The sequence below is a fragment of the Numenius arquata genome, chromosome 17 (genome assembly GCF_964106895.1).
Source record: "Numenius arquata chromosome 17, bNumArq3.hap1.1, whole genome shotgun sequence".
Taxonomy (NCBI): domain Eukaryota; kingdom Metazoa; phylum Chordata; class Aves; order Charadriiformes; family Scolopacidae; genus Numenius; species Numenius arquata.
In genome coordinates this window covers 663,313-689,582 of record NC_133592.1, presented here as the reverse complement: position 1 = coordinate 689,582, position 26,270 = coordinate 663,313, and the positions used below count along the sequence as shown (strand labels likewise).

General features: G+C 39.6%; 1 protein-coding gene across 3 annotated transcripts in view; it reads left to right on the top strand.

The window, feature by feature from the left end:
• PRKCA (protein kinase C alpha) overlaps positions 1-26,270 on the top strand; it is a 149,982-nt gene that overhangs the window by 44,935 nt on the left and 78,777 nt on the right. For all 3 annotated transcript variants that reach the window (XM_074160330.1, XM_074160329.1, XM_074160328.1), the window contains exon 3: positions 13,807-13,889. In XM_074160330.1, the coding sequence (XP_074016431.1) occupies positions 13,807-13,889 (83 nt within the window). The remainder of the gene's footprint in view (positions 1-13,806; positions 13,890-26,270) is intronic.

The window sequence follows — 26,270 nt, the reverse complement described above, 5'->3', positions numbered from 1 at the left end:
TTCCACAGCCCGGGTCAACAGCTCCCTGTTGGAAGGCATCTGGAGCTGCGGTTTCCTGGCTAATTGTCTGCCTGCCGTCCTTCCTTGTGCCGTAACTTGGGGTTTTTGCTACATCAGCATATAAGCATCAGTAGCGTGCCACGGTGGGAACCCTTGTGCCCACCCACTTGGCCAAGAGGGCCAGCAAACAGAGGGTCTGGGGCAGGAACCAGAAACTTCTCGTGATGCTGGTTTATGCCTGTGTGCAGTAGGCAGGGAACCACTGATTAATGTTCTGTGCTGTAGTAGAGAATTTGACAGGTTGAGGTTGTTTTAGTAGAGAATTTGACAGGTTGAGGTTGTTTAGCTTGTTTTCTGCCCCTCGAGCACAGACAGCCTGTGCCACAGGAGGATTCTTGCTGCACTCAAACTGGAGACTTCAGTTGTCGTAGCTTTGCCCTTCAGTTTGGAGGGATATTTTTACGCAGACTAATGAAAAAACTATTTTTCAAAGAAACTTTTTATGGAGAGACTGTAGCTGGAATGGTTTGTGACCTCTTCACATTCTCTTCCTTTCCCCAGCTTTTGCCTGAGACACAGTTTAGTCCCGTTTTAACGTTCTGCCCTGAATTTATGAATGACATCATTGCAAATTAATCATGACAGCTATAAGCAAAGTTCCTGCCACACTGAAAATTCATGTTGCATCCAGGTATTAATGGAAGTTTCATTCCTTATATAGTAGTTTGTTGATGTATGATACCATTCTGTATGTGGGATGCAGTTTTTCAAACTTTGAAGCCTGAAATTAGTTCTACATTTATTATATCACTTCAACATAATTCATATAGAATTCATCTGTTTGCATGCCAGTTGGAATCTATGGGGATTAGTTATTTTCCATCCACTTCTGTAACAGTTTCACATTGTTTACAGAGAGAACATGCAGTTTTTTATAAATCACTTGCTTTCATACAGTTTTACTGCATTATTTTACTCAATTTGTGAAGGATTTAAGCACCCTGCAGTGTGCAGCATTAAAAGGCATAAAATGATTGAAAATAAAAACTATTTTTGGCTGAAATAATGGAATATTCACCATCAGAAATATTAATCAGCATTTAAGAAGTGTGGGTGAGATTTAATGAATGAGCTGCATTATATAAAAAGGCATTATTCGGGCTATTGATTATAAGGACTTAAATACAAATCTTGCAAGGGAAAAAATGGGTTTGTAAAATCTTGCTCCAAACTAGTGATGGAATAATCTTTCTTGCTCAACTGAGGCCTGAGGAGAAACATTGCCAAGTACAGATGTTAATCCATTAGAACGTAGAAATTCAATGGGCAACATTAAATGTCTGAATTATGTGACTCAGGGAGCAAGAGATGCATAAACATAGATTGTGGCACTGGGGAAACTGTTCACGTGAGGTGGCTTGCCTCGGACTTTCTGGATGGTGTACTCTGTTCAATAAACCTTGAGCTTTTGTCATCTGTTCTCAGTTTTCACCGATTCCCATCATCGTTGTATGGGCTTCATAGCACAACAAAGAAATCTTGTCCCGTTGAAGTGCTTTTATTTTGATATCCACGTCTTTTCTGTATACGGACTGATGGAAACTACTCAACAGTAGTTCCTGCGTGTGTTCCTTTGCCGTGGTTGTACGGATATCCCGTATTCCTGGTTGTGCCCTTGCCACGCGTGGCCTCGTGCAGGTTCCTTCTCCCACCAGCGTGGTTTGGAAGCGTGGGACCTGTTTGCAGCCAAGTGCTGTGCTCTGCTGCCCGGCAGGACGCGCATCCGTGGCTCATGCATTATGTATCTGGTGACTAACTGCTCCCAGATGTCATCTCGGGGCTGGCTGCCAGACCCAGTGGCTGTGTTGAGTTGGTTGGGGGTTTTATCTTCCCCCCCTGAGTCACAGGAGTGCTAGAAGAGTCCTACAGTTGAGCAGAGTCTAATGACACATTTCTGACCTATACTTAATTCTTCCTGGGGAGAAATAAAATAGATCGATTTTAACTTACCCGGATGCATAGCGGGGTGGTTTATATTGTGTGTCTAGCAATAGCTTATCTTTCAGAATGGATAGATCCACTAGAACTTCTATTAGTTCGGGAATAATAAAGCATCCCAGGTATCCATAAGTGCATTGTGGAGACTTTGTAAAGGACTAATTTCTAATGATGTTAAATGCATATTATGAAAAAGCTGAATTGCTTTGTTGTGCTGTGTCTAAGAGGGGGAACAGTTAAGTAAGTGAGGGAAAATAGTTATTATTTATGTCAGAAAAACTTTAAAATTCAAAAGAAAGTGGCTCAGCGGTTTCTTCTCAGGAAATATTCAGAAAGGTTTTCTAATTTTTTTTTAACACACATAAAAGATTTCTTAATTTGCCTATTAGTAATCTGTGCTTTTAAAAACTGTCAACTGAAAGCTCAAATTTTGGTAGTTGCTTTCTTTACCAAGTTAGAGATTTGATGTGCAATTATGGAATGCTTTAATTTTTTCAGTTGCCTTTAGGAGCCTTTATCATCTCTTCTAAAGTGCTAATATGTCATACAGTGAAACCTTGAATAAAAATAGTCTGAAAAGACAGTAATGACAGAAATTAATTTGCTTTGCTTTTGGACTGTAGACCCTTTATGCATGTTCCATGGGGAGTAGGAATGAGCTGCAATCTCTTTTCTTTGGGGTGTTGGGTTTTTTTGGCTTCAGTAATGGCTAACTAAATTCAGCCCCTTAGTGCTGCTTGAAAATTCTTTGCCTGTTGTAAGCAATACCCTCAGACGAATGTCAGCTACCCTATCACTGACATTCATGCCTCCTTTTTTACTTACACTAATATATTGCAGATAGGAAATAGTGTTTGCCTTTCCATATCATGAGAATACTACTCATTCTGTCTGACATACACTGAGAAATACTGTTTATATTGCTGCTTCAGTGAGCCAGGAGAAACTGCACAAAGATGTCACGACCATACAGTGGAAAATGCTTGTGTACTGTTTCCACAGTCAAGCTTCTGTATGACTTAATAACAAGAGTAGCTGTTATTCTTTCTAAGAACTCAAACAGGCTAAATTTTGGGGAGCACTTTGCGATAAAAATCACATTCTAAGAATGTTGTCTATACTTGAAAAATGTTTTGAAATCTTTGTCAACCATCTAGACAAACTGAAGAAATCTTCTCAGTTCTTTGACTTAATCCTGCAAGGTGGATTGAGTTTTAACATTTATATAGGTTGCTATCTCATGGTTGCTTTATCTAATATAAAACTGGCATAAACCTAGGCTACAAGAACCATCATCTTGTAGTTCTATTTTTGTGCTACATGAAGTTTCATGTGGTGTGTATTGAGCTACCTCGGGGAACTGGTCCAGCTAAAACCTGACCTTGCCAAAAAAAATGACTGCAGAAATGTTGAGACATAGAAGCAAGCAGACAGGGCCACTGGTTTTGACAGCAATGTGCCATATGTCAAATTAAAGTGGTCACTTAACCATGACTGAAGAAGTGATCACTATGTCAGCTCTCCGTGCTGATGCGGAGGTTCCCCGAGACAACAGGCGCTTGGGCTGGCAAAGCGCTGGGCACCACCATGTGTAGAGTAAGAAGGGCTTCCCATGAAGGGCTAGTGCTGAATGAGGAGACGATGGGTACAAACAGTTAAATTTTCCTGAATTCATGCTCAACATTTACCTCTACCTGTAAAAGTTACATTGACTGTGTGGTGACATTCCACTGCCTGTTGCCCTACTGGTTTTCTTGCTGCAAATCTCCCAACGACTTCTTGGTTTTGAAATACTTTTTTCTTTAAATGTTTTACTGCAAATGTAAGTAACTCATTCATAATTAAATGGTGTGTTTCCATGGTTTAATATTTTGTTATGTATGTACTGCCTACCTCTGAGCCCACAGGTATTTCCTATAAATGCCACTTTTGCTATTTGGAATGAATTACTGTGACTTATGTCATTCACTCAACCGTGTAATTTTGGTAACTGCCAAACCTAAGAAATTAATCTGCTCGTTATGAGAAAATAATGTACCCTTCAAACATACTCGGGGAAAAAAGTCTTTCACATATTGGCTGAGAGTGAATTTTCTTAATTCTGCAACTGGTTTCTCTCAGTGTTGTCTTTCACGGTGTCTTACATCATCAGTAAATTTCTAACTGTAATTGGCCTAGTGTGGAGTTTTATTTCTTTGTGTGTGTTGCTTTTCTTCCTGAGAACTTGCAGTTACTTTGGGATGAAACTATGTTTTCAGTGACTGATGAGTGGAGGAAAGTGATACTGAAGTTTCTAGCAGATGACCCTTTAATAAGATGCATGTAATTGGATAAGATGTGCAACAAATATTGGGCATCTGTTGGGTAACATAAAAATAATGAAGAGAAACAGCAATGGGAAAAACCTTAAATTTAAAAAACCTCTTCAATTTCTTGGTATCATGCTACTACTGAAACAGAATGGATGGGTAAGACTGAAAACCCCAGCCTGAACCCTTTGAGAAAAGTGCCTAGAGTGATTATCAGTTGGTTTTATTAATATCCCTCATGTCTAGAAGGAGCTGAACTTTCTCTTTTTCCTCTGTATCCTTGGAAAATTTCAGCCATATCTTTTGAACCTTTCTATTTTGAAATGCTTTTTGCTATTCAAGCCACACTTTTGATAGTTGAGAGAGGCAGAGAATAATTACTGCCATGGAAAAAAATAATTTAAAAATCTGTATTTTCTTGGAATGAAGCTTGTGGAGGCCTCGGGGCAGGAATGGCAAGCGGCTGCTGGCTCTTTCATCGTGAAGTTGTATTTATGCAAAATCCTGGAGAGAAAAGCAGGTGACAGGTTTGTTACTGGAGACCAGCACAGGCTGCTGGTGTCTGACATCGTCTTCTGCCGTACACCCCATTCCCTGCTTTTGCCTTTTGCCTCTTCTAGTGGGTCGCTGTAGGTACATGTGAAGCTATCTGCTAATTGTCTGTCAGCTGGAAGTCTTTAAAATAGAGTAGCTGTAAGCTGTAGAGTTTTGTGTTTCGAAGTTTCACAGCACGGTATGTAACGGCGCTGCCCGGCACGCACTGCTGCCCTCGGTGCCAGTCAGGGATGCTCACCTGGCTTTAGTGCCTTCCCTCTTGTTAGTCACCTGGACCATTATTTTCATGTAAGTAATAAATTAACAGGGATGTAATGCTTATGTATTAATATCTGGGTTTTGTTCAGGAAAAGAAAGCTACCAAACTAGAGAGAATGTAAAATAAATTACCAGATTTGAATCTTAATAGTCATTACAGTCCAGAACCAAATGGGAATGCCTGTGTGTCTTCTAACTCAAGCTACTACATATGGCACTGCAAATACAGGAATACAATGGATATGACAATTTCATTATATTCAAATGATTTGGTTTGGCGTCAGCAAGAGACTAAATAATGCCTTTCAAGGGTTATTTGTGCCTTTGGGGCACAAAATTAATAACTTTCATTTTTAATGCAGTCATTTTAGCACAGAAGATACCATAGAACAGGCTGCAGAATTGATGAATTGTGCAAACAAAAATGAGCTAATTGTTGCAGTTTAAAGTGCATTTAGATGGCAAGTTTAACTCTTACATGGGTGATCGTTATCATTAAGCAATAGGTGGTGAGGATTTTTGTGACAAGATTTAAGGAGTTTTATAAGTATCTTTTAGTCCTTCCCCTGCTGAAAGAAACTGGAGAGAGCAAATGAAATTGGGCTGAAGAGAAGGGAGTGTGTCCGGGCTGGTGTTTCTGTGGATTAGAATTACATAAATTTATATATGGTTTAAGCTGTCTTAAATGTATATAATTCTATACTATGATACGTCCAAACAGGTGTCACAGGAAGTTTATTTCTCGTAGTTTAGTACTTGGGATATGGCTCTGTTTGTGTTTCAAACAGCTTGTTCAGTGTCTGGCCTCACTTCTTCCTGTCCTGAAGGCAAATAAATAACATCTTTTGGCAATAATAGAATCAGTGCGTGGATTGTGTTTACTGGCAAGTAAGGTTCATTAATTTTGTTAGTATGTTACAAGGTTTCTCAAACACTACTGAAAACCTAGACTTAAATTCCAGATACACTGAAATACTTAATGTTCAGCTCGTGGCATTCAGATCTGGCATTTCCCTTGTTATATTTGTGTCCATACAAATTATACTAAAAGAAGGAAATGTTTTGGTTTACAGCCACCAGTAGCTCAGCGTCATTAAATTATAAAGTGTCGAGAAAAACAAGCTATATCATTAGTACTAAAATATTTCTAAAAGCCTGACGGTAGAACTGCAGAGCCGTCCTATGCTTTGTCAGTTTTCCGTGGCTCGGGCTGTGAGCGGGAGCAGACACTGCTGTGACGCGTGGCACGGCCTGTGTTAAATTGACCATGGGGTGATTTAATGTGAGATGAAAGATTAAGAAATCGCCTAAGTCTTTCAGACGTTTGTCTTCAGTGCATTAGGCATCTCCTGGGGGAAGGATGCAGCTTTCGGCATGGCCGGCAGCGAGGAGCGGCTCTGCCCACGGGGCCGGGGCTCGGCGGACGGAGGCAGAAGGGGAAGAACGTGGCGTGTGACGGCGACTGGGCTTGTAAGAGCAAAGTTGTTGTGATTGCTCTGGATTTTAGAGGAGGTTCGCTCACTGAGGACCTCGTTCTTTTTTCGTGCTGGATGATGTGACTGGGATACAGCGAGACTGTCTTGTAGCATCAGGAGAGGCAGTTACTGTGATTTTCTGAAAGCTCTTTGCTTTCTGTTGGCGTGCAGGATTCCAGCTGTATTACAGAACAAAATAAAACCCAACAGCTGCATTCTGGAGATGGGTTTCATCTTGTATCCCATCAGTTCATACAGTCTTGAAATCTGTACAGCCTGTGCTGCTTCGTACTGCTCGCTTCCCCAGCCCCTTATTTTCGCGTTAGGTAACGCATCCAGCTGACAGCAGCTGCTTTATTTAAGACATCCCTTTTCCGCGATCCGGGTCATTGCTGAATTAGTTGAAAAATCTGAAGAACTAACGTTCAGTGTTCACCAGAAACATTTGTGGGCTTTGACATTGTGTGTGTTCTTTAATTGAAAGAGCTGTGCTGTTGCTGGCGGATGTGCTGGTGCACAGCCACAAAGCAGAGTCCCTGCTGCTGGCCCTCAGCGTGGTGACATCGGCAGAGTTTGAAACTGAAGTGAATTCAAACTACAGAAGTGATATAAAAAGTCTGTGATTGTGGGTCATCTTTTTTGCTGTTACAAGTTCTTGAAATAGCTACTCCAGCACCGTTTTTGACAGATGGCTTCTGGGTTATTATTCATTTATAAAATGGGACACCTCAAAGGAGATTAATAGCGTGTGAAATTTTAGCAAGGACTTTACATTGAAACGGTGATCTCTTTTAAAAAGTACATAATTAGCAAGTAGATTTAAACAGTGTTGAATACTTTATATTATGTTAAATACTTTCAACATTTTGAAACTCTTCCTCAGTTTTGCAAACATTGTGCTACAGCGTTAGGGGAAAAAACAGTACCATATACTTTCTTTTCCCTGTAGCAAAAGGCAGAAATGAGAAATCTGGTATAGTCTGTCTCTGAATATTGTATTCAGACCAATCTGAATGTATTACGTGAGGTATTTTACTAAATCCAAACTGTTTTGCAAATGTGTTACATATATAGCTGCAGGTAAACACGTATAATTTTATCCCCCTGTACTGCGGGGTCTGCGGAAGCTGGGTGGGAGCTGAGGATGTGTGTGCGTTCCTGCCAGGCACAGTCTGTGTCTGAGCACTGGTGTAGCTCCTGCAAAGCCAGCTTACCCCCACAGCCATCTGCTTTGTACTCAGTGTAAAGGAGTTAATGGCTTGAGTCGCTAAGACTGTCCAGGTGATCTGTATAATCCTTTCACACAATTAAGATATTGTTGCAGTTAACCGTTACTTTCTCTTAAATTTTAAAAATACGTAGCAGAGATGTATTTGTGTCCTCCCCACTGCTTACTTGGCCAGATCGGACCTGGCGAATTGAGAGTCTGTGCAAGGTCAGATGATGAACCTGAGGGTGCGCGAACCAGTTATTGAAGGTAGACTTAGAGCTTAGAAGTAGGAAGCAGCCCTAATTTTCAGTATTGATTTCAGGTAATCTCTATACTTTGACTTCAAGGTAGGTTTCTGCTGCCACTTTGAGAAGGAGGTTTGAGGTTTGCAGAAACTGCAATGAAAATAAAGGGATGTGTACCGCTGGGCAGATTAGTGCTGGGAAGGTGCTGTGTGACCTTGGGGTGTTACGAAAGAGCTTTAAGGAGCTTACTAACAGGTTAAGGTGATGGGGAGAGATGGTGGTTTTTCTCATTAACTATGTTCTCCTGGAGCAGAGTGTATCTCGCTGAGCTGTCGGCTGTTTTAGGGAGAAAGGTGCTGTAAATGCCAAGTAGAAAGATTGCATATAGCAGTTGTAAGTGTTAGCCTAGGTTCTCTCTTGAGATAGCACTCTCTTCTAGATGGGGCGAAACATTGGCAGAAAAACTAGCTGATGTGTTATAAATTATATATGTCGAAAAAGTTAGGGTAATGGAATTTTTAAAAATTCCCTGTGGGTTCAGCGCACTGGTAACATTCAAAGGTAGCACTTCTTCTGACTTGTACTTGGTTTATAATCTACAGTCATATTTATATTTAATATAAAGGGGATTTTAATTATATTTTTACAAGTTACAATATATTCAGAAAAGGAAAAACAGAAGTATTGCTAAATCCCATTTCTTAATTGTTACTCTTCTTGCTCTGGAAATATTCCCTGTTCCTGAGTTTAATCTGTTCCTAGTAAATTTATTTAAACAGTACTGCTTATTTAAATAACAAATGCAGTTGGTGTTTAAATGATTTCTCAATTTTGAAGTAGTACCCTATTTCCATTTAATGTAATTGCTGTATTAAATCTTAGAATGAACTAATGTGTGCCATGCGACACATTCATTCTTTGCTTGGTGTCGTGCAGCAGACACCAGTCAGCCCGTGGTACGGACCCCTGGGGAAGTTCTGTGCCCTCAACTGAACAGGCAAAGCATGTGAAGCAGCACCATAACAGTTCTGCAGCACTCCGGACTCCCGTGGAGGCCCTCAAAATCCTCTGGTGCGCTTGGAGACTAATGCAGAGAGGGGTTTCGTGCTTATTATACCGCTCTTGTAACTCCTTAGTCCAACTTGGAATCAGTTCTTGTTCCAAACCCAGAAGCAGAAACCCAACTGCCGAGGGGCAGGGAACCCCCCCTGTGGCTGCCGGCCAGAGCTCTGCTGCCGCTGCCTTCGAAGAGTCAGTACTAGGAACCTAGAGACAAATTATGTAGGCAAGAATATGTATTCCTGTTGTTGTTGGGCCACTAATTATGTCATAACAGCAGAGCCACAGCTTTAAAGTTTTGTTTAGATGGGAAGATAATACATTATTTTTATGGTGGTTAAGTTTTTATAAATTTACCATTTGAGTTGGGAGAATAGTCTTGACCATTACGAAGATGAGTCAAAGATGACTTGAAGAAACCTCCCTGATTTCTCTACAGGCATTAACTGGCAGTTCAGTTAGACTCTCCGCGAAACGCATCCTCTCCGCTCTTTAGCTTTGCAGCTTACAGCACTTAGCTTACAGCTCTTAGCTTTGTTTTACTGAACAAATAAACACCGTGGTGGAGAAGAGATATTCATGTTATTGGAAAGGCTCATCTGACCTGTTGTCTGTCTTCCAAACGTGGGAGTATAAAAGTGTGTTGTTTTTTTTTAAAATGTCTCTTGGACTTTTCTAGTAATTCCAAATTGTAAAGTTTATGACTTTTGCCTGGATATTTTTGCCCTGGTTCTTTGGAATGCGTGTGGTTGTAGAGCTCTTCAGACTATGGCTCAATGATGGGCGGGTGGCGGGGGCTCAGTCATGGCTTTTCTCCTTTGTGGATCATCTAATAGAGAAGATTGCTTCTCTTATTTATTATTGTAATATTTCATTTCTGTCTCACTAGTCTGTGTCATATATGAAAGCTAATAGTACAGTATTTTTTAGCAGATAACTGTCACCCGGCAATATATCATGATAACCTTTGTGCATCGCATGATTTAGAAAACAGTTGAAATTTACGGCAGTGCCTGGTAACTCTGACTGATGACAATATATTTATATAATATTAATAACAACATGTTTTTCTCAATACTGTGCACTGACAGAGAAGTGTTAGATAGAATGAATTGCCCTCCATTATGTATCATAAATCCCACAAATCATGTAGTGCATCTTCTGCTTGTTTGCTTTGAGGATGCAGTGAGTGCTCCTCACCACATTCTTCCTCGTTCTCCTGGTACCCATTTAGCATTTCCTGCTCTCCCTAGCTTTGCTGGGAGGATGGAGGGTGTGGGATCAGCCTGAGACACACCGTGCCAGAGCAGAACTCGCAGTTAGCCTGCTTTTGCAGCACAAGTCCCGTTTTATTCTCTCCCTTCTTCCCTGTGCCCTCCCCGGGTGGGAGAGGGTGTTTATCTCCAGCGAGTCCAGAGCTGGGAAGGATGGAAGCTCACAGCCCTGTTATATATATACCACAGATCACAGTCGCGCTGTCAAAACATGAACGTTCCTCAATAATTTTCTTTTTAATTTTAACTGTCAGCCTTGGGACGCCCCTTGCTCTCGAGCTGCTGTGCATAATGCGTGCCCGATCGCTCCTGCTTATACTCCCGTTAAAATGTAAAGCAACAAATTCCCTGTAAAGGAACAAATTAAATTAAACAAATTTAATTCCTGTTAAAATGTAAAGCAACAAAATACAAATTCCCTGTATTACACCACTGCAAAGTGGTGTAATACAGCTTTCATTACAGGAAGGTGGTGAACATAATGTGAATTCTTAACAGCTGCAGTAAGTGATGTGAAGTTATTAACATCTTTTCAAAACAAGTAACAAGTGAGAGGTTATTTTTCATCTCTAGTCCTAAAAAACAACATGTTATTTTAAGCAGATAACATTTTGTTTGCATTTACCTGAACTGAGTAAATTTTTACATGAATTCTGTAGCTGAGTATTGCTTTGTGAAATTAAGAAAACTTTAAAAACTAATGCTAAAATATACTCTCATGGCTGGATTTAAAAATGAAAATTTGGATTTTAAATTTTATGTATGGAAATGATGGCTGCTAAAAAGGGATTTTAGTTCAGCCTTATCCTTCTACCTTTATATTTATGATTCCATCACAGTTCCCTATTCCATTGTTTATTTTTATGCCAAACTATTTGGTTCTCATTTGAGTATTCTTAAAAGGTGGGGCAGGTCTGATGCTTTTGAATTGCTTACCAAGGAACCAAGCTCTTTGGAGACAGGTAAGCCATTACAAATACAAATGGGAAATAAAGGAAAAAGAATTGAGACCGTTGGCGCTGAGGTGCACACAACAGTCAGTCTGGTAGCAGCCGGAGCAGAAAGGTTTTAAGTAGTTCAGTTGTCAACATTGGTCATTGAAGCCTTAATAAGTGACTTTTTTTGAATTAGCTTAAAGTCCAAAAGGACAAGTGCTGTCTGGTTTGCTTATTTTGGCAGCTGAATTGGAGTTTCCATTGCAGTGCGATAAGCATCGTTTTCAGGGAAGTTGGTAGCTAAGCTCAGGAGCACGGGAGGCAGCTGTATCGGAGCGCGGCACGGCCCCTCCTGCCTGTCCCACCTCAGGAACGAGGTCGGCATTGTCTCTGCTTGGGTGAACTCCTTACCACGCGAGGAGAGGCTGAAAATTCTGAGATAGGACATGTCTATGGTATTTCATAAACGTCGCCCAAAATAGATGCCCAAAGATGCAGTTTTTGTAACGTACGCTCTTGTGGGATGAAGGCAGAGTTGGAGTCGCCAAGCGAAGGGCCTCGTGTGAGAGGCGGGCAGCGGTGAGGCGGCTCGGTTCTACAGCCTTTCCAGAGAGATTTCTCACATCTTTTGCATAGGTTATTATGTTGTATTTTGCAACTGTGCGATCACTGCATACAAAAGTAATTAGTTAACTTTTTTTGTTTTCTGAGCGATGTAACAAGATATTTTCTTCATGTGCTTTCCTCCTGCAAACATAAATCAGGCTATTGTCTTCCAGAGTGGAAGGTTTGGAATCAAAAATACAATTCGGAAGTGAAACATTTTTCAGCTGCAAGTAATATTAATAGTAATTGCCACTTAGTGATCTTTCAGTTGGTAGAAACAAACCATCGAAATGATAATTGCAGGATTCTCTGGGATTTAGATTGATTAACGAACCAGACAACCAAGTGGGCAGCGTGCACGGAGCCAGAACTCTGGCTCATGGAGAGTCGGCAGAGCTTATCTGGAATCAGTGGAGCAAAGCCCATTTTATTCCATTTGCCCAAAGAATAAACATATGCCATGTCAGAAATAGAACAGTTGGAAACAATTGCTGCATGGGATGATGATGAAAAATAGCTGGAGAAGGATGGAAGGGTGATTAGGCTTCTGCAAAGCCAGACGCTGACTGAAGGATGTAAACGAGGCCAGGCTGGCATTAGGGACAATCGTCCCGGGGTGCTGCGGTGACAGGAAGGTGCACTCGGTAACGTCTTCTCAGCCCTCTTCATGGGGTGAAAGGAATTCATACGCATTTCAAATGGGAAAGAGAACTGTTAAAGATGCCTCAGGAAATGAGCTGTGTAGAAAAATAGAGATAATTTAATTTGGGTCTCACTGAAATTGAGGAAATTCAGTGTTTGCAATTGCCAATCGATTGAAATCTATTTTATTCTTTAGAAGTATCCTTTGAAATAGTGTATTTTTATGTATTGGAAATGTAAAATTTACAGATAATACATTCCCTGAATACTTTAAAGAAATTGTGAATTACTTTGAATCATTTCATTATAATCTCCCGACTCATTGCTTGGTAGTATGGTGTTTATTTCAAGTTTTTCACAATCTCAAATCTAGATTGTTCTGTTTTGCTGAAATGTGGAGCAGTTTTGAAATATGTGAACTAAGATGAGGGTGTGATGAGGGTGAAAAGTTAAAATACCAGCTTCTCAAAGTAAGCACACTCAAAAATTTTTCTTTTTATGTATTTTGGGAGGACTTGTATGACCTATGCTGTGTGACAACCTATAGCCTCGGTCACAGGACATAATTCAAGTAAAATAAGTCTTCCTTATCTCAGAGAGAAAAAGTTCTTTCAGATCATTCATAAATTTTAATGGGAGTCGTATTGTAATTGGGAGCTAATTTTCTTTTCCCATTATCTCCTGCCATCCTGTGATACGAGAACACTTTGTTCTCTACAACGGTCTTCACTCAGAGCTTTGGTTTCTCACACAAGTCATTAACTAGTGAAGACACTGGATCTTCGTGGACAGCTTCACCCAGGCGGGCAGGGGGACAAGTCTCCTGCCCAGGGACGGGCTTCGGTCCAGCCCAAGGTCCCTCACTCGCCCTCCTGCTCTTGCCTGGGGCACGTTGACGGGTTGTTACGGTCAGGGGTATAGATTCAGGAAACGTGGCTTCACAGAATCCTTCATCCCACGCTGTATTTTAACACTATGGGCTGTCTGAAACATTAAGATTTTATCATTGTGTAGAGTCTTTTGATTTTTCAATGTTCATGCTTATCTCCTCCTTTATTATATTGTTTACTTGATGTCTGCCTTTCTCGTCTGTTTAGCATTAGGCTCTGCTTTCCTTCATGGACTCACAGGTGAAATACTTCACTCTAAGTTTTATTTCCTCTGTAGTTATATTTTTTACAACAGATAAAAACCCACCAACCTATGCCATTCTAACTCTTGGTTTCCCTTTTCTTACCAGTTTGCTGTTTTGTGGTTCATAAGAGATGCCATGAGTTTGTCACCTTCTCTTGTCCCGGGGCTGACAAGGGACCTGACACTGATGTAAGTACATTGACATTTAACGTGTTGCTTTTGCACGTAGTTTTCTGTTGTTGCACCTAACTGTGAGACTGAATTACAAACAGTATCATTGGGCTCTTTAGGGTAGATAATTTTAGTGTTGAGTCGTTTTTAACAGTTCCGAATCGAATATTTAAGGACTGTAAGATCTATTTTTGGTAAGAAAAGTAACAATGAACGTGTGACCAAGAACAGTGTCCCTCAGAACGCGACAACCCTGAGGTGTTTACTCAAGCGTGAAGTCAGCATTCTATTTTTATTTGCTTTATGTTGGAAGTCTTTGATACTAACAGTTCCCAGAAAAGGCTGAGGCTTTTTCTGAGCTTTCTTTGTATCCATCTTATCTGAAGGTATATCTTCAGAGGTGACTCTGGTCCTTGTCCGCTCTGCACACAAGGGTCTGTAGCTCCAATTAGATGACAGCTTAATCTGGAGCCAGCTGGCTTATCGGAGATAGGGTTTTGAAACTATTATATTGATGCCGGAGCTAGAATACCATCGGGATACACCCGTTCTGTCGTGCTCTTTCCATACTTCGATGTACACATAGCATTTTTGGTCAACAACCAGTTTTTACTTTCAACACATCTGCTTCCATGGCGAGACACATGTACGAGAATTTTGTGTCACCCTGCTGAAATAATAAACTAATCTTGTTTGTTCACATAAAAATAACGTTTCTTTGGGTTTTATAAATCCCACTTTACAGTGAAGTAATTTAACATCTGCTTATGGGAACAATACATTCCAAGTGTTCTTTGTCTGAATGGCTCTGTTTTGTTTCTTATAACATATTCATGCTCTAGATTGTAGGCTATTATCTCCTCTGATGAAATGCACCAGAAGACTTTCTTGCTAGGTTTTAATGAGCTTCTCATCAATTGTTTTAATATGCTAGCCATGAGATCAATGAACAATATATGGGCAGAAGCCACAAGGGGTTTTTGAAAATTTGAGATGTTAAAAAGTTTTCTTATTTTTTAATTTAAATACAGGGAAATGCCAAAGAACTGAGAAGAATTTTTAAAACAGTTTATTTTTTAAACTTTTCACATAATCTAAATTTAGGTATGTAAGAAAAATGCCAGAGTTAGGAGCGTAGTTGCCCTATTGGGTTTCTCCTGTTCAGCTGACAGAGACAGTCACTTCCAGAGAGCAAACCAGGTCTGAGGCAGCCTCAGTCATACCTGTGGTTGGTCCTTGTCCTCTGGTCGCACCGAGAGTTGAGCGAGGGTGAGACCTGACAGCCTTGTGGCAGCAACACTGAAGCTGGTGGCACAAACGCTGCTGTCCTTAACCTCTGTCTCCTCTCTTCCTCACTTTGGCCCTGCCTCTCCCCACTTATGGAGAGGAGACCCTCTTGTGAGCCAGCTCCTCAACAGCACCTTTCCCAAAAAGCTTCAAGTGCTGCTGCTTTGGCAACTGCTTCCAACACAGCCTTCTCGGTACTCGAAATATCATTGCTAAAATGAGCTGAATGATAACAAAAATGGAATTGTAACTGAAGCCTTTCTTTTCACCTTTCCTTCTCTTTCCATATTCAGTTCTGGTAACTCATCAAATGCTCCGTTATTTCATTTGCACCCGTTTTCTCCAGCCATTTTTTTCTTCCTATTCACTGTTTTTGCATTTTGCTCCTCCTCTCAAATTCTCTTCACCTTTCATCAGCCGCTCCTGCTGCGGTCCTGGTTCCTTCTCTATTTACCTACTCCTTCTCTAAACATAGCTCATACATTGCTGGTTTGCTTTGGTTGGTTCCTAAAACACAAGTAGAATAAAACAATTAAATCTAGTTTTATCTTAGTGCTCAGTTGGGATATAAGATGTTGATGAAAGTTATTGTAGGTTCACAGTTTCAGTGGTGACGCTCATGAGCAGGTCTTCTATATCTTTAGCGAATGGTTGGACTCTTGAAAGCGTTCTTGATTATTTTTTCAAAACACAGGTTGTTCAGGCTTTTTCTTCTAAGGCATCAATGAGAACACACATTTGTGTATGAGACCATTTAATTATATCGAGAATCTCTTCGTGGTTACAGAGTCTGTTATGTGGCAGGTTGTTAACAGGCTTTAATATTGCTGACAGAATTTCATTATTTGTCTTTGTGGCCTTGGTGATTAAATAAATCAGCCTAATGCCTTCTTTTAGTATTTGGGTTACCAAATGATCATTTTCAATATTTACACAGAAGCGATATCTCAAAAACACTTTGAAGATTAAAAGCAAACAGAAAATAAATATGTTTTATTAAAATTGTGCTACATTAGTGGGTCCTATTACACAAAGAGGATTGTAGGATGTTGTACTTTAATTTACTGAAATGTTTGACTATAATGTCTACCCTTTTACAGTTCAGTAACTTATTCCTATCTGAGTTAGTACGAGCTTTGTTCTGAAATGCACTGTGCTCTAAAGCTTATCATAATATTTAGCAGATTTTTAAATATTAAAAAGTCCTTTTCTAAATTATTTCATGCAGATGCACAATTAATTTACATACTCAAATTCTCCAGCGTGTTTGCATGATGTAACCTTTCCATTAATTATAAGAGTAATATTGTCATTAATAAAATGAATTTTTCCAGAGCAATAATTATAAATTATAATAATTATATATTATAATAATGTTTCTTGCATATTATAATAAATTTAAATTATCGTGCACTGTACTTTTAGCATAAATGAGGCAAACCTTACAAACACATCATTAGAATAATTATCAGTCAAATTTGTTTCATTTAATGAAGAGAATCCAAAGTCTTAACAGCCGGATAGGTGCCCTGCGGTGGGTGACAGTCAGGGTTGGAGTGCAAAGCATTTCAATGTGAGCGCAAAACGTTTCCCACTCAGCAGCAAAACTGCCTTTAGCAGCCAAGGGAGGGATTTCTTGCAGGTGAGCGTTCACAGCCGTCCCCGCTGAGCCCGGAGGCATCTGGGACATGGTGACAAGGACTTATTTATAGCTGTGTCCTGAGGCGAGCTGGTGTGGCTTCGCGCTGCAGCCCCCCAGGGACGCGCGGTTTCTGCGCACTGGGGTTCATTAGTGGGTTTGGAAGACTCCAAAGGAGAGAAAACCCATAATTTTTAGAAACTTTATTCTGACTTCCATGAAAGCGAAACGTGCCTGTGGCTGAAGGACTAGGTCGAAGTATATCTTTAAAATAATGCTTATTTGAAAGAGAGAATTGAGCTACTTTAAATTGTGTACAGAGAAATTTCTATCATGTAGCTCTTTTCAAAGCTCTTAGTAACATTTTTAGGCTGCAGCGTCCCCTGCAGAAAGGGGGAGCCCCACTGGCAATTTTAGTAATTTCACTAAATATATTTAAAAGTTGCAAACAAAGTTATTTTTTAATTTCTAGATATTTAAATACAGTCAAAATGACAAGAGAGATTTCAGACTGCACTACCCACAGATCTTTTCTGATTTCCTACCTTTCATGCCATATAGCTAAGTATTTCATATATTTTAACTACTCAGCTCTATGAAAGTTCTGTGGTCTGTATCACACTAAATGCCTTAATGAAGGTGAGTGTAAACGAGACAAAAGCTTAAAACCACCCTCTTTTTGCTTTACTCAGACTAGATAAAACATAAGGTTGAAAGGTCTGTGTACCAAAAAGAAAATAATACTTGTGAATAAAGTGCTCCTCCTTGACTAGTAGTGAAATGAAGGTGTCTGGAGAACAATATCCTGCTTCAGATGAAATAAGAATTCACACAATCAAAAAATTTGACATTTCCTTAATACTTGGCAGGGTGTGAGCCCTGACGCCTGAGCACCAGTGCGGGAAGTTGTTTTGTTGCTGTCTGATGGCTCTCTCTAGTTTGAATAGAAATTCCTTGTCTTCCCTTCCCGGCCAGCTCTCTCTTGTGATGCTACTGAGTGCCTTAACAGCTCCTGCAGCTCAGGCCTGCTGGGGTCATACCCTACAGTTACCTCAGGCATCATCCCCCGTTCAGATACTTGTTTTTGGAAGATTGCTTGGTGTTCATAAAAACTACTGTAAGTCATTGATGAAATGCTTTAATACATGAGTAGATTACTGTAAAAATGTAGGAGCAACCTCAACAATTGACTGCTGCTGTAACGAGCTTTGTAAAGATGTGTTTAATATTAAGGAATAACTAGTCAAGTTTCTTTTAAAAGGATACCTTAAAATTGAGAGTTAAATCTTTGTTCCCTTTGTTAACAGAACGTAGTGACCGGACAGTGTTTTCAAACTGCATGTGATTTATTAAAATTTTCCTAATCCAGTGTCACACAGAATTAAAAAAAAAAAAAAAATCACCAGTAATTTAAAACAGTTTTTGACTGTATTAATTTTTTTCAGTACAAGTTTATAAAACTTAATATAGAGCATAAAAGAACTCAGACATCACCGTCTCTGGATCGGCACTGTTTTCCTTTTAGATTACAATAATATAGGATCCAAAGGAGGTTTATGTGCAAAATAAATAAATAGAAATAAAAAGTGAAAAAAATCTAAATGAGAGCAAAAGACTGTACAGTTGGGGAGATGAAATGTGACTTTGCTCCTCTAGAATTGCAGTGAGTTCTCAATATTTAAGCACCTCGAAGAGAATGAATCGGTGAGATACAGACGTGAGCTTACACAAAATGGAACAGCAAAGCCACCTCACCCCATTTGGGAGGGTGACTGACCTCCTGGGTGCTGAAGGTGACATATATGGAAAAGATTTTAACGTCAGTAAGCCTCTTGATATTGAAATTATTTGGGAGTTTTATTACCCTAAACACATTGGAAAAATCAGCCTAAATTTTAACAACTGTGGGGTTCTGTGGGATGCTGCAGGAGCCGAGTGCTGTCAGCAGTGGCTTGGATATTGGAATAATAGTAGTTACACGATCTGCAGCTGGAGCAAGGAGGGCGTACGAGAACTCGAGAGGACAATAAGTTCAGAAATTGTTTTCTTGTATCAAGATACAATTTAATAAATGAAAAAAAAAAATCACATTGCGGGGCTGGGGGGGGGACGGAATCAATGTGACCCGATAGTGAAGGCAGCGGTGCAGAAGAATATTAAGCAGGTCTTTTAGTGGGTCAGAAACTCAGTTCTGGCCAACAGTGCACCTCTGATACAAAGGCAATGAATTTCCTGCAGGGATATGTCAGAAATGATTATTCCTTTTTTTCAGTAAGATATTTTATGTAGAATTCTGCAGCTCTTCCGTAGAGGAATTTAGAAAGGAACTAAAATGTTACAGGTCTTTAAAGCAGGAGCTTTGAATCTTTTCCACGTCTGTTAAGTTGTAACCAGGTGTCATATGGGCAGCCTGGGGCAAGGGAGAATTAAATGTGGAGCAGTGGAGATTTTTAGGTGTAATGATGGGTAACTGCTGCAATGGGTTACCAACAGGCGAAATAAAGATTTTTGTTTTGGGATTGACTTCTGTAAACAGCACTGTAGATGTTATCTGTGCCCTGGTGGGACCAAGGGAGGAGGCGAGATGAGCCCTGTAAGGCTCCCTCATGCTTTTCATTTTATGGTTTCTGTCATTTTAGAGTTGGGAGGAAAAAGATTGACCCTCAAAAATCTATATGCAGGGGCAACAGGGGGAAATTATCATTTGTGCATTATACTTCACATTATGAGAGCGAAGGGCTGGGTTTGGCCTGAGGCTTGGAGCAATGCTGTGTCCGCATTTGCTGGGGTGTTACACTCTTGGGTTTGATACTTGCAGCTGGGGTACCAGTGATGTGAAGGATCTGCCTCCTTGTGTCACACCTCTGTACAAAGCAGGAGTAAGTTGATAGAACTGGGCTGTCCTGCAGGTTTAGTCTTCTTGACCAGATTTCTTTTCCTGCTCAGTTCCAGGTAATGCTGAAATACGTATTTATTTTTTTTTAATTACGGCCCTTAATTATGCTTCCAGACTGTTTACGTGTAGGAGGCTGGTTTCAGAGTGAAACCGGGTGGTTGCTTTGCTGGTCTTGGGAATTAAAAAAAAAACAGAAAACAACAAAACAAACAACCCTCATGAAAAGAAAAGGCAGTAACTGGAAGCATAGTATTAAGACTTACTGTAGGACTAGTTACAAAAGGATTTTAATCAGAAAGCTTTGCAGTCTTTTTCCAAGGATAATGAAATGCAGCAGCAGGACGCGTCTGATTTGCTTTTACCCTTTTGGTTGTTTTCACAAAGAAAAACAACTATTACCTGTGTTAAACATCATGAGGGACTTGAGCAACTAATAAGCATCATTGATAAATATTATAACCACCAAGGTTGGGGGTTTTTATTATTTATTGCTAATCTGAATTTTGGATAATAGGCAATCTTGTCCTAGAAATAATTTCTTTTTAATTAAAATAAGAACCTTCTCACTTTGTCACAAAAGATACCCAAAGGCAGGAAGATCTGGCAAGATACAGTTTACCGCTTGCCAGATTAGCAAGAATGCTGTCTTCAAGAGAAGCTGTTGGAATTTTTTTAAAGTGATTCTTAAACAGCTCTGATGCAATAGATTTATTAATCTTTCATTGTATACCCTAAACAAAGGAAATATAAAGCCCCCTGTATTTACAAATTGAGATACCGACTCAATGTGTTTGTATGTCTAAGTTTAGGAAAAATTATTAGTCATAATTACTTTGTTTACAATAGGCATTATTAGATGCGGACAATTTTAGAGGACAGCAAGGATATTCCTCTTATAAAAATAAGTATTTTATTTCTTGTAATTACCCTGACTTCTGAATCTCTGCAGAGTGTCCAAAGTAGTTTAGAGAATAAAGGTTTCATGCTTAAGGTTTTGACCTCAAAGCCTTAAAAATTCACTGTAGGGAAAACTTGCTTATATAACTTTTTTTATTTTTTTAAAAATTGTTTTTAAATGGTACTGTGCGCATCTGTAATGGCTCATTATGAAATATGAGTATTTGAGCATATTGACAATGAAATTTCAATTTGAACAGAGTCAGGCTTGAGGTGAGACTCATTTTAATGGAAGAGAGAGAAATTAAAGAAGGAAATCTTCCAAGAAGGGCTCTGTCTCTGTTACATTCTGCTCACGTTCAGCCAGCAGCTGCAGGAGGCTGATGGATACGGTGGGGAGAACGTGCCTCAGTTTCCTCCATCAAGTGCTCTTAAACTGCGACAGCATCTTATGCCCCTTGGCATTCCTCTCCCCTTCCCGGATACTTCAGAATCCAAGTGCTGTTTTCCTACCCGTCTCAACAAATAAAATCCAGCCATATGTCACCCTCTCCACCTTATGTTCATCACCAGTTGGCAGGCACTGCCAGTGTCCAGAGACGTGCCCCTCACCTGCCTGGGGTGCCTTCCCGCAGCGCAGGGCCCCTGCCCGGCTGAGTTACTGGCCCACCAGTTCCGTGCCCCTCGGCGAGGGGCGGTCGCTGCTGTTGGGCGCTGTACAGAGGTGTTCCTGGCCCTGTTTGCCTAAATGCCTTCATTTCAGTAGCTGGAAGCGCTTCACGGGTTACTTGAAAGCAGTTCATGTACCGGAATGTGTTTGCGTTTATCATCCACTGAGAATACGTTTGTACCTTCTATTCCTGCATTAAAGCGCAGGCTCCTTTTATTGAAGCTAAAATGGCTTTTAAGCCGAGTGAATGATCCTCAAGAAAATTAGAATTAAATGACAAAAGACCAGGTTCATGAACCTTCATAACTACGTACAATCCCCACCCCTCCCTCTGCCCTACACCGCAGTCCCGGAGCTGGCTCTCTGAGTTTGTCCGTCTGCAGAAGAGGAATGGAAGGATGTGTACGGTGGTGTTGAACAGAGCTGTGTGAATCCCCTGCGGGTACACACCCTGCTGAGAGGAAAGACGCGATGGGTGACTGCCTTCCAGAGCCACCTTTGCTGAGGTCTTCCATCCCAGCCTTTAGCATTTCAGTTTCTGGAGCTTGCACCTGAGACACGGAGCATGCCGTTTAACTAGGTTTTTGTTATAGTCTCTGAGCTTTAAAAGTTCATAACTTTGAAAGCTCTTTATTTATAAATAATATATTTTTTATTTTCCCAATCCAGAACAATTCAAATGCTGAATAACTGTGTCATAAAAAATTAGAATTTTGATTTTTTTAGGCTTTTGCTGTGCAATATACAGTATAACATGGATGGTCCTTGTAAGAGTTAATAGTTAAACAGAGACAGTACTGCTGAGAGAGATAGGAAATTTATATAAATGATGAATCTAAAAATACCAGTGATTTTCATTGGTTAGCACTGGAGAACGATTATTAGGCAGTGATATTATAAAGGCAGACCTCTCAGCAAAGTTATCCCCACCAATAAAAAGAAATCTTGTTGATAGGTTGGCCGTTCAGTGGCAGTAACTACAACTGATTAAGCAATCTGCTGGGTGCTAATTCCACAATCAAAACTTTTTCTAATTCCTCAAATCGAAGTTGACATGATTCCAACACCCCTTATTTTCCAGTTCTTAGAGTATATTTAATGGTGCAATGTAAGTGGAATTTAATTATTTCCTTGTCATCTTGTACTTACCCTTTGCCAAAGTTGTGTCAGTCCTTAAACTGTCCGTAAATATGCTGTGATGATCCTGGGATTAGGGGCGAAGAATGCTTAAGACTTACTAATAATCTATTTCCTTACGTGAGGTGTCATGTGTAAGATGTACTGTAGACATTTCTATCGGGTTCCACCCCCACAATCATGGGGTGGTGTTTTTTTTATTAAAAAAACCCAGTCTTATGGCGTACTGAACTTATGAGCTAGAAGGAACATCCACAGTCACAGACCACTGAGGAACCTTGCCGAATGCCAAATGTTTTTAGCACTCTGTGTTTTTTGAGGTGGCAGTTCTTACACCAAATTTAGATGAAATCTTAATTTGGAATAAAATGAGTGGGCTAATTTTGAAAAGCACTGTAGATCCCATATGCTACAAATAGTTCCAGAATGTGTCACCGGAGAGCATACCTATCTTTGTAAATTATTGGGAGCTGTTTCCTTGGGGTGCTGGGAGAAATTTGCTAATGACTACTGAGTTAAACTGGTGTAGCCTCCATTTCTTAATATAAATCACACAACTCCAGAACACCGCCTGTGGGCTTGGGGAATAAAGAACAACTTGTTCTCTGTAGGAGAGAGCAAGTTTCTTTTATCCAGGTGTTTTGACCCTGGAATAGAGAGATGAAAGAGAGAGAGGAAAAGCAAGGAGGGAGGGAGACAGAGGCACATCCCGACTGGGGGGAGAGCAGCTGCCGTCCCCTTCCATTGCAGCTCCGTTTATCAAACCGGTCACTTTGCATGAACAAGAACAGCGTGGTTTCATTCTTGGGCGTGCTGTTATTTTGTTTGTTTCCTCTAAATTTCCACTGTCCATTATTGGGATGGTACTCTGAAGAGATCCAAATAGTTCACAGATTTTTCTTCAGCCTTTGGAAAACATTGAATTTGTCTTGAAATAGCCGGTGATACAGAGAACATGTATTAGATGACATCATGGTCACAAAATATATTCTCATTTCTTGTAATTGGTCAGATTTTTGTAACAACCTAATGAAACTTGATACAAACAGATTTAAACCAACTGTATATTGCCTGGGCTGAAAAACAAAATCCTGATGCTTCTACTGAAGTAACATTATGCTGGTCATGATTTCTTTCATAATTTAATTTCTGCTGTTCCTGTGCAAATAAATAAACTGTAGCATGACCCATGTAATTAATGAAACTTAATCCTTAAAGTACCAGTGATCATAGGCTGAGCTCATAAACTAAAAGCAAAAGCGTATAATAAATTCTGGTAATGAGAACTTAATAGATACAAGAGTCAGAGATTGATTTATCCTTCTTTCTTTTTGTCCCCATGAGAAGGGTACCTGCTGAACTAAGGCATGAAAGAAATTTCTCCGTGTTGGGAGAACCGTTGTAATCTGTAACAAAGCTACCTTCAGGTCTGTTTCTATGGCAACAGGAGCATCAGACCAGCAAAGAATGGACCAGAAAGGAGATAAAAGCCTCTATAAAAATAGTTATAAAAAGGGTATGCATAGCTTTCACTGCTTTTGTTTCTTCTTTTTAAAATTAAGAAAAGAGGGGAAGAAAGCCCAAAACTTGGATTTTTTTGAAACCTGGTTATTATGGTAGCTGTTTAGGTTAGAGTGCTGGAGGACTAGTAGAGTAATAGCAAATTATTGATTTTGTGGACATTAAGAAGAGTTTATAACAAACAAAATCTTAAATCTAAACTTACTAGAAGTAATATAATTTTTAAAGTGTTTTTTCTGTAAGTCCTCTTAAAAAAGCATTTTCTGAATCTTAGGGTCTTCGTTCTTTTTTATAAAAGTTATAATGAGATGAGAAATGATAGATCTTTGGTCTGCAAATAGCCATTTCTCCTATCCAACTAATTGCTATGTTGTCATTAAATTTTCCTTTTGGTGTCCAATTGCAAGGGTGTGAATTGTGGAATCACATACTGGCAGTCCATGTGGTCAATATTCTTCTCTTTGTCCTTGTGTTGCCAGAGATTGGGTAAGACCATGTAAAAAAGAATAAAAAACCTTTTTCCTCCATCTTTCCAATGTTTAACTAGGGTCATTTCAGTAGGGAAGGTGCCATTCTCAGCACCAATTAAAAAAATGTGGAATTAGTTCAATATACATCTGAACTTGATGTTAATACTCTGATGCTTCTTGAAAATGAAATCTGCTGATCTCTATTTTTAGCCAAGCCTCCTTTTATAATGGTTCTCTCATTGCTTCACAATTTCAAGGATAAAAAAATCAAGGTAAAAATGGGATATATATTTATCTGGTTTACTTGTATTGTTGAAATCCGCAATCTTTATTTAGAAAAGAAGAAACCTGTTGAAAATATTCTAGCTCTAGTTTTTATGCTTCAGATGTTCCTGATCCGTGGTTCTAGAGGTGCTTTGTAACACGCTGCTGCTGAGAAATCTGACTTCAGGAGCTTTGAAAGCAAGCAAAAGAGTCCAAGCAAATTAATGTGTATAAATAACACAGCAAAACCCTGTCGCTATATTATTGAAAGAATTTATTGTGTCATTTCTTTATAGAAATGTGGTACTATTTCTTATGGTCCTTATTTATGGGTATGTCTTTGTCAAGTGTTAAAAAAAAATAAATCAGCATGATCATGTTATTTCAAATAACATTACTAATACAGTGACTTGTTAAAGAGCTGGCAGGGGCAGCTGCACAGTCTGATTTCTTGAAATGAAGAGCAAATTGTGATTGTTTGAGTAGGGACTTCAGTGGGCATAAGTGAAAGGTTATTTTCAGTGTGTTTGTATAAAGTAGAGGTTTATAAAAATTCTGGTGTACCTTGTCCAGAGGGTAGGCCAAAAGGCAACCTGAGTGCAGCGATGAGGTTTGAGGGAGTTGGAATAGTCAGGCATAAGAATATCTATCAAAACCTACGTTATATGGGCCAGAGATACATATGTGCAGTGTTTACGAAGATGATTCTTAATTTCATCGTCACAGATTTTTTTCTAAAATATTTTTTTCTAGAATCACTTGAAATCTGGGATTATCGCAAATTACTGTTTTCTTCCTGAGAAGATTCTTTGTATCTAATTAAAGATAATTTGAACCCTGCAATCCTAGCATGCAACAGGAAGAAGACCTGGCTATCTCTTCTTATAAATAGCTTTATGAAATCCTTCCTTAGTCAAAATCCACTTTTATTTTTCAAGGTCTCTATTAGTACCTACAGACTGACCTACTTACGAGTGAATGAGTCATGTTGTATTGTTAAATCGGAAGCCTAAAATCCCGCTCCTCACCGCACATTAATGACATTCCTTTTTTAGCATATTAAAAAGCTTTTTACTTCACTTAATTAAAACAAATAAGCATTTTAATAACCAGAGACTTTAATTTATGTGATTGTTCTCAAAGTCTGTTCATTTTGTCATGTTGACCTTGTTTCTACCAAGTAGAAATTCTGTTCTTGGTCTTGAGAATTGCTTTAAATTGGCAACTGGAGTAGGGGAGTGGAGGATGCTGTGCTGTGTCCTGCTGGCATCCTTGCACTGTGCCTGTAGCTCCCACATGGCTCTGGCATCCAAAGGGTGCAAGAGGAAAGAAAAGGCTTTTGGAGAAGCAAAAGCAAAAAGATATAGGAGGACAGTGAAAAAAACAGTAGAAATGAAAGCAGCCCTGTAACTTTTAGGAGAAATGTATAATCCCTCAGAGTTTTGTTTAACATCTGTCACTTGTATCTTCATGTGCCAAGAGCATGATTGGACCATTCATGAAAATAAAAAGAACTGTGCAATCAACAGACTTTGTTCAATATTCCTGTGTAAAGGGGATTTGTGATAAATAATATGAAAGACTTCAAACGCAAATGGCTTTATATTTAACTTGCTTA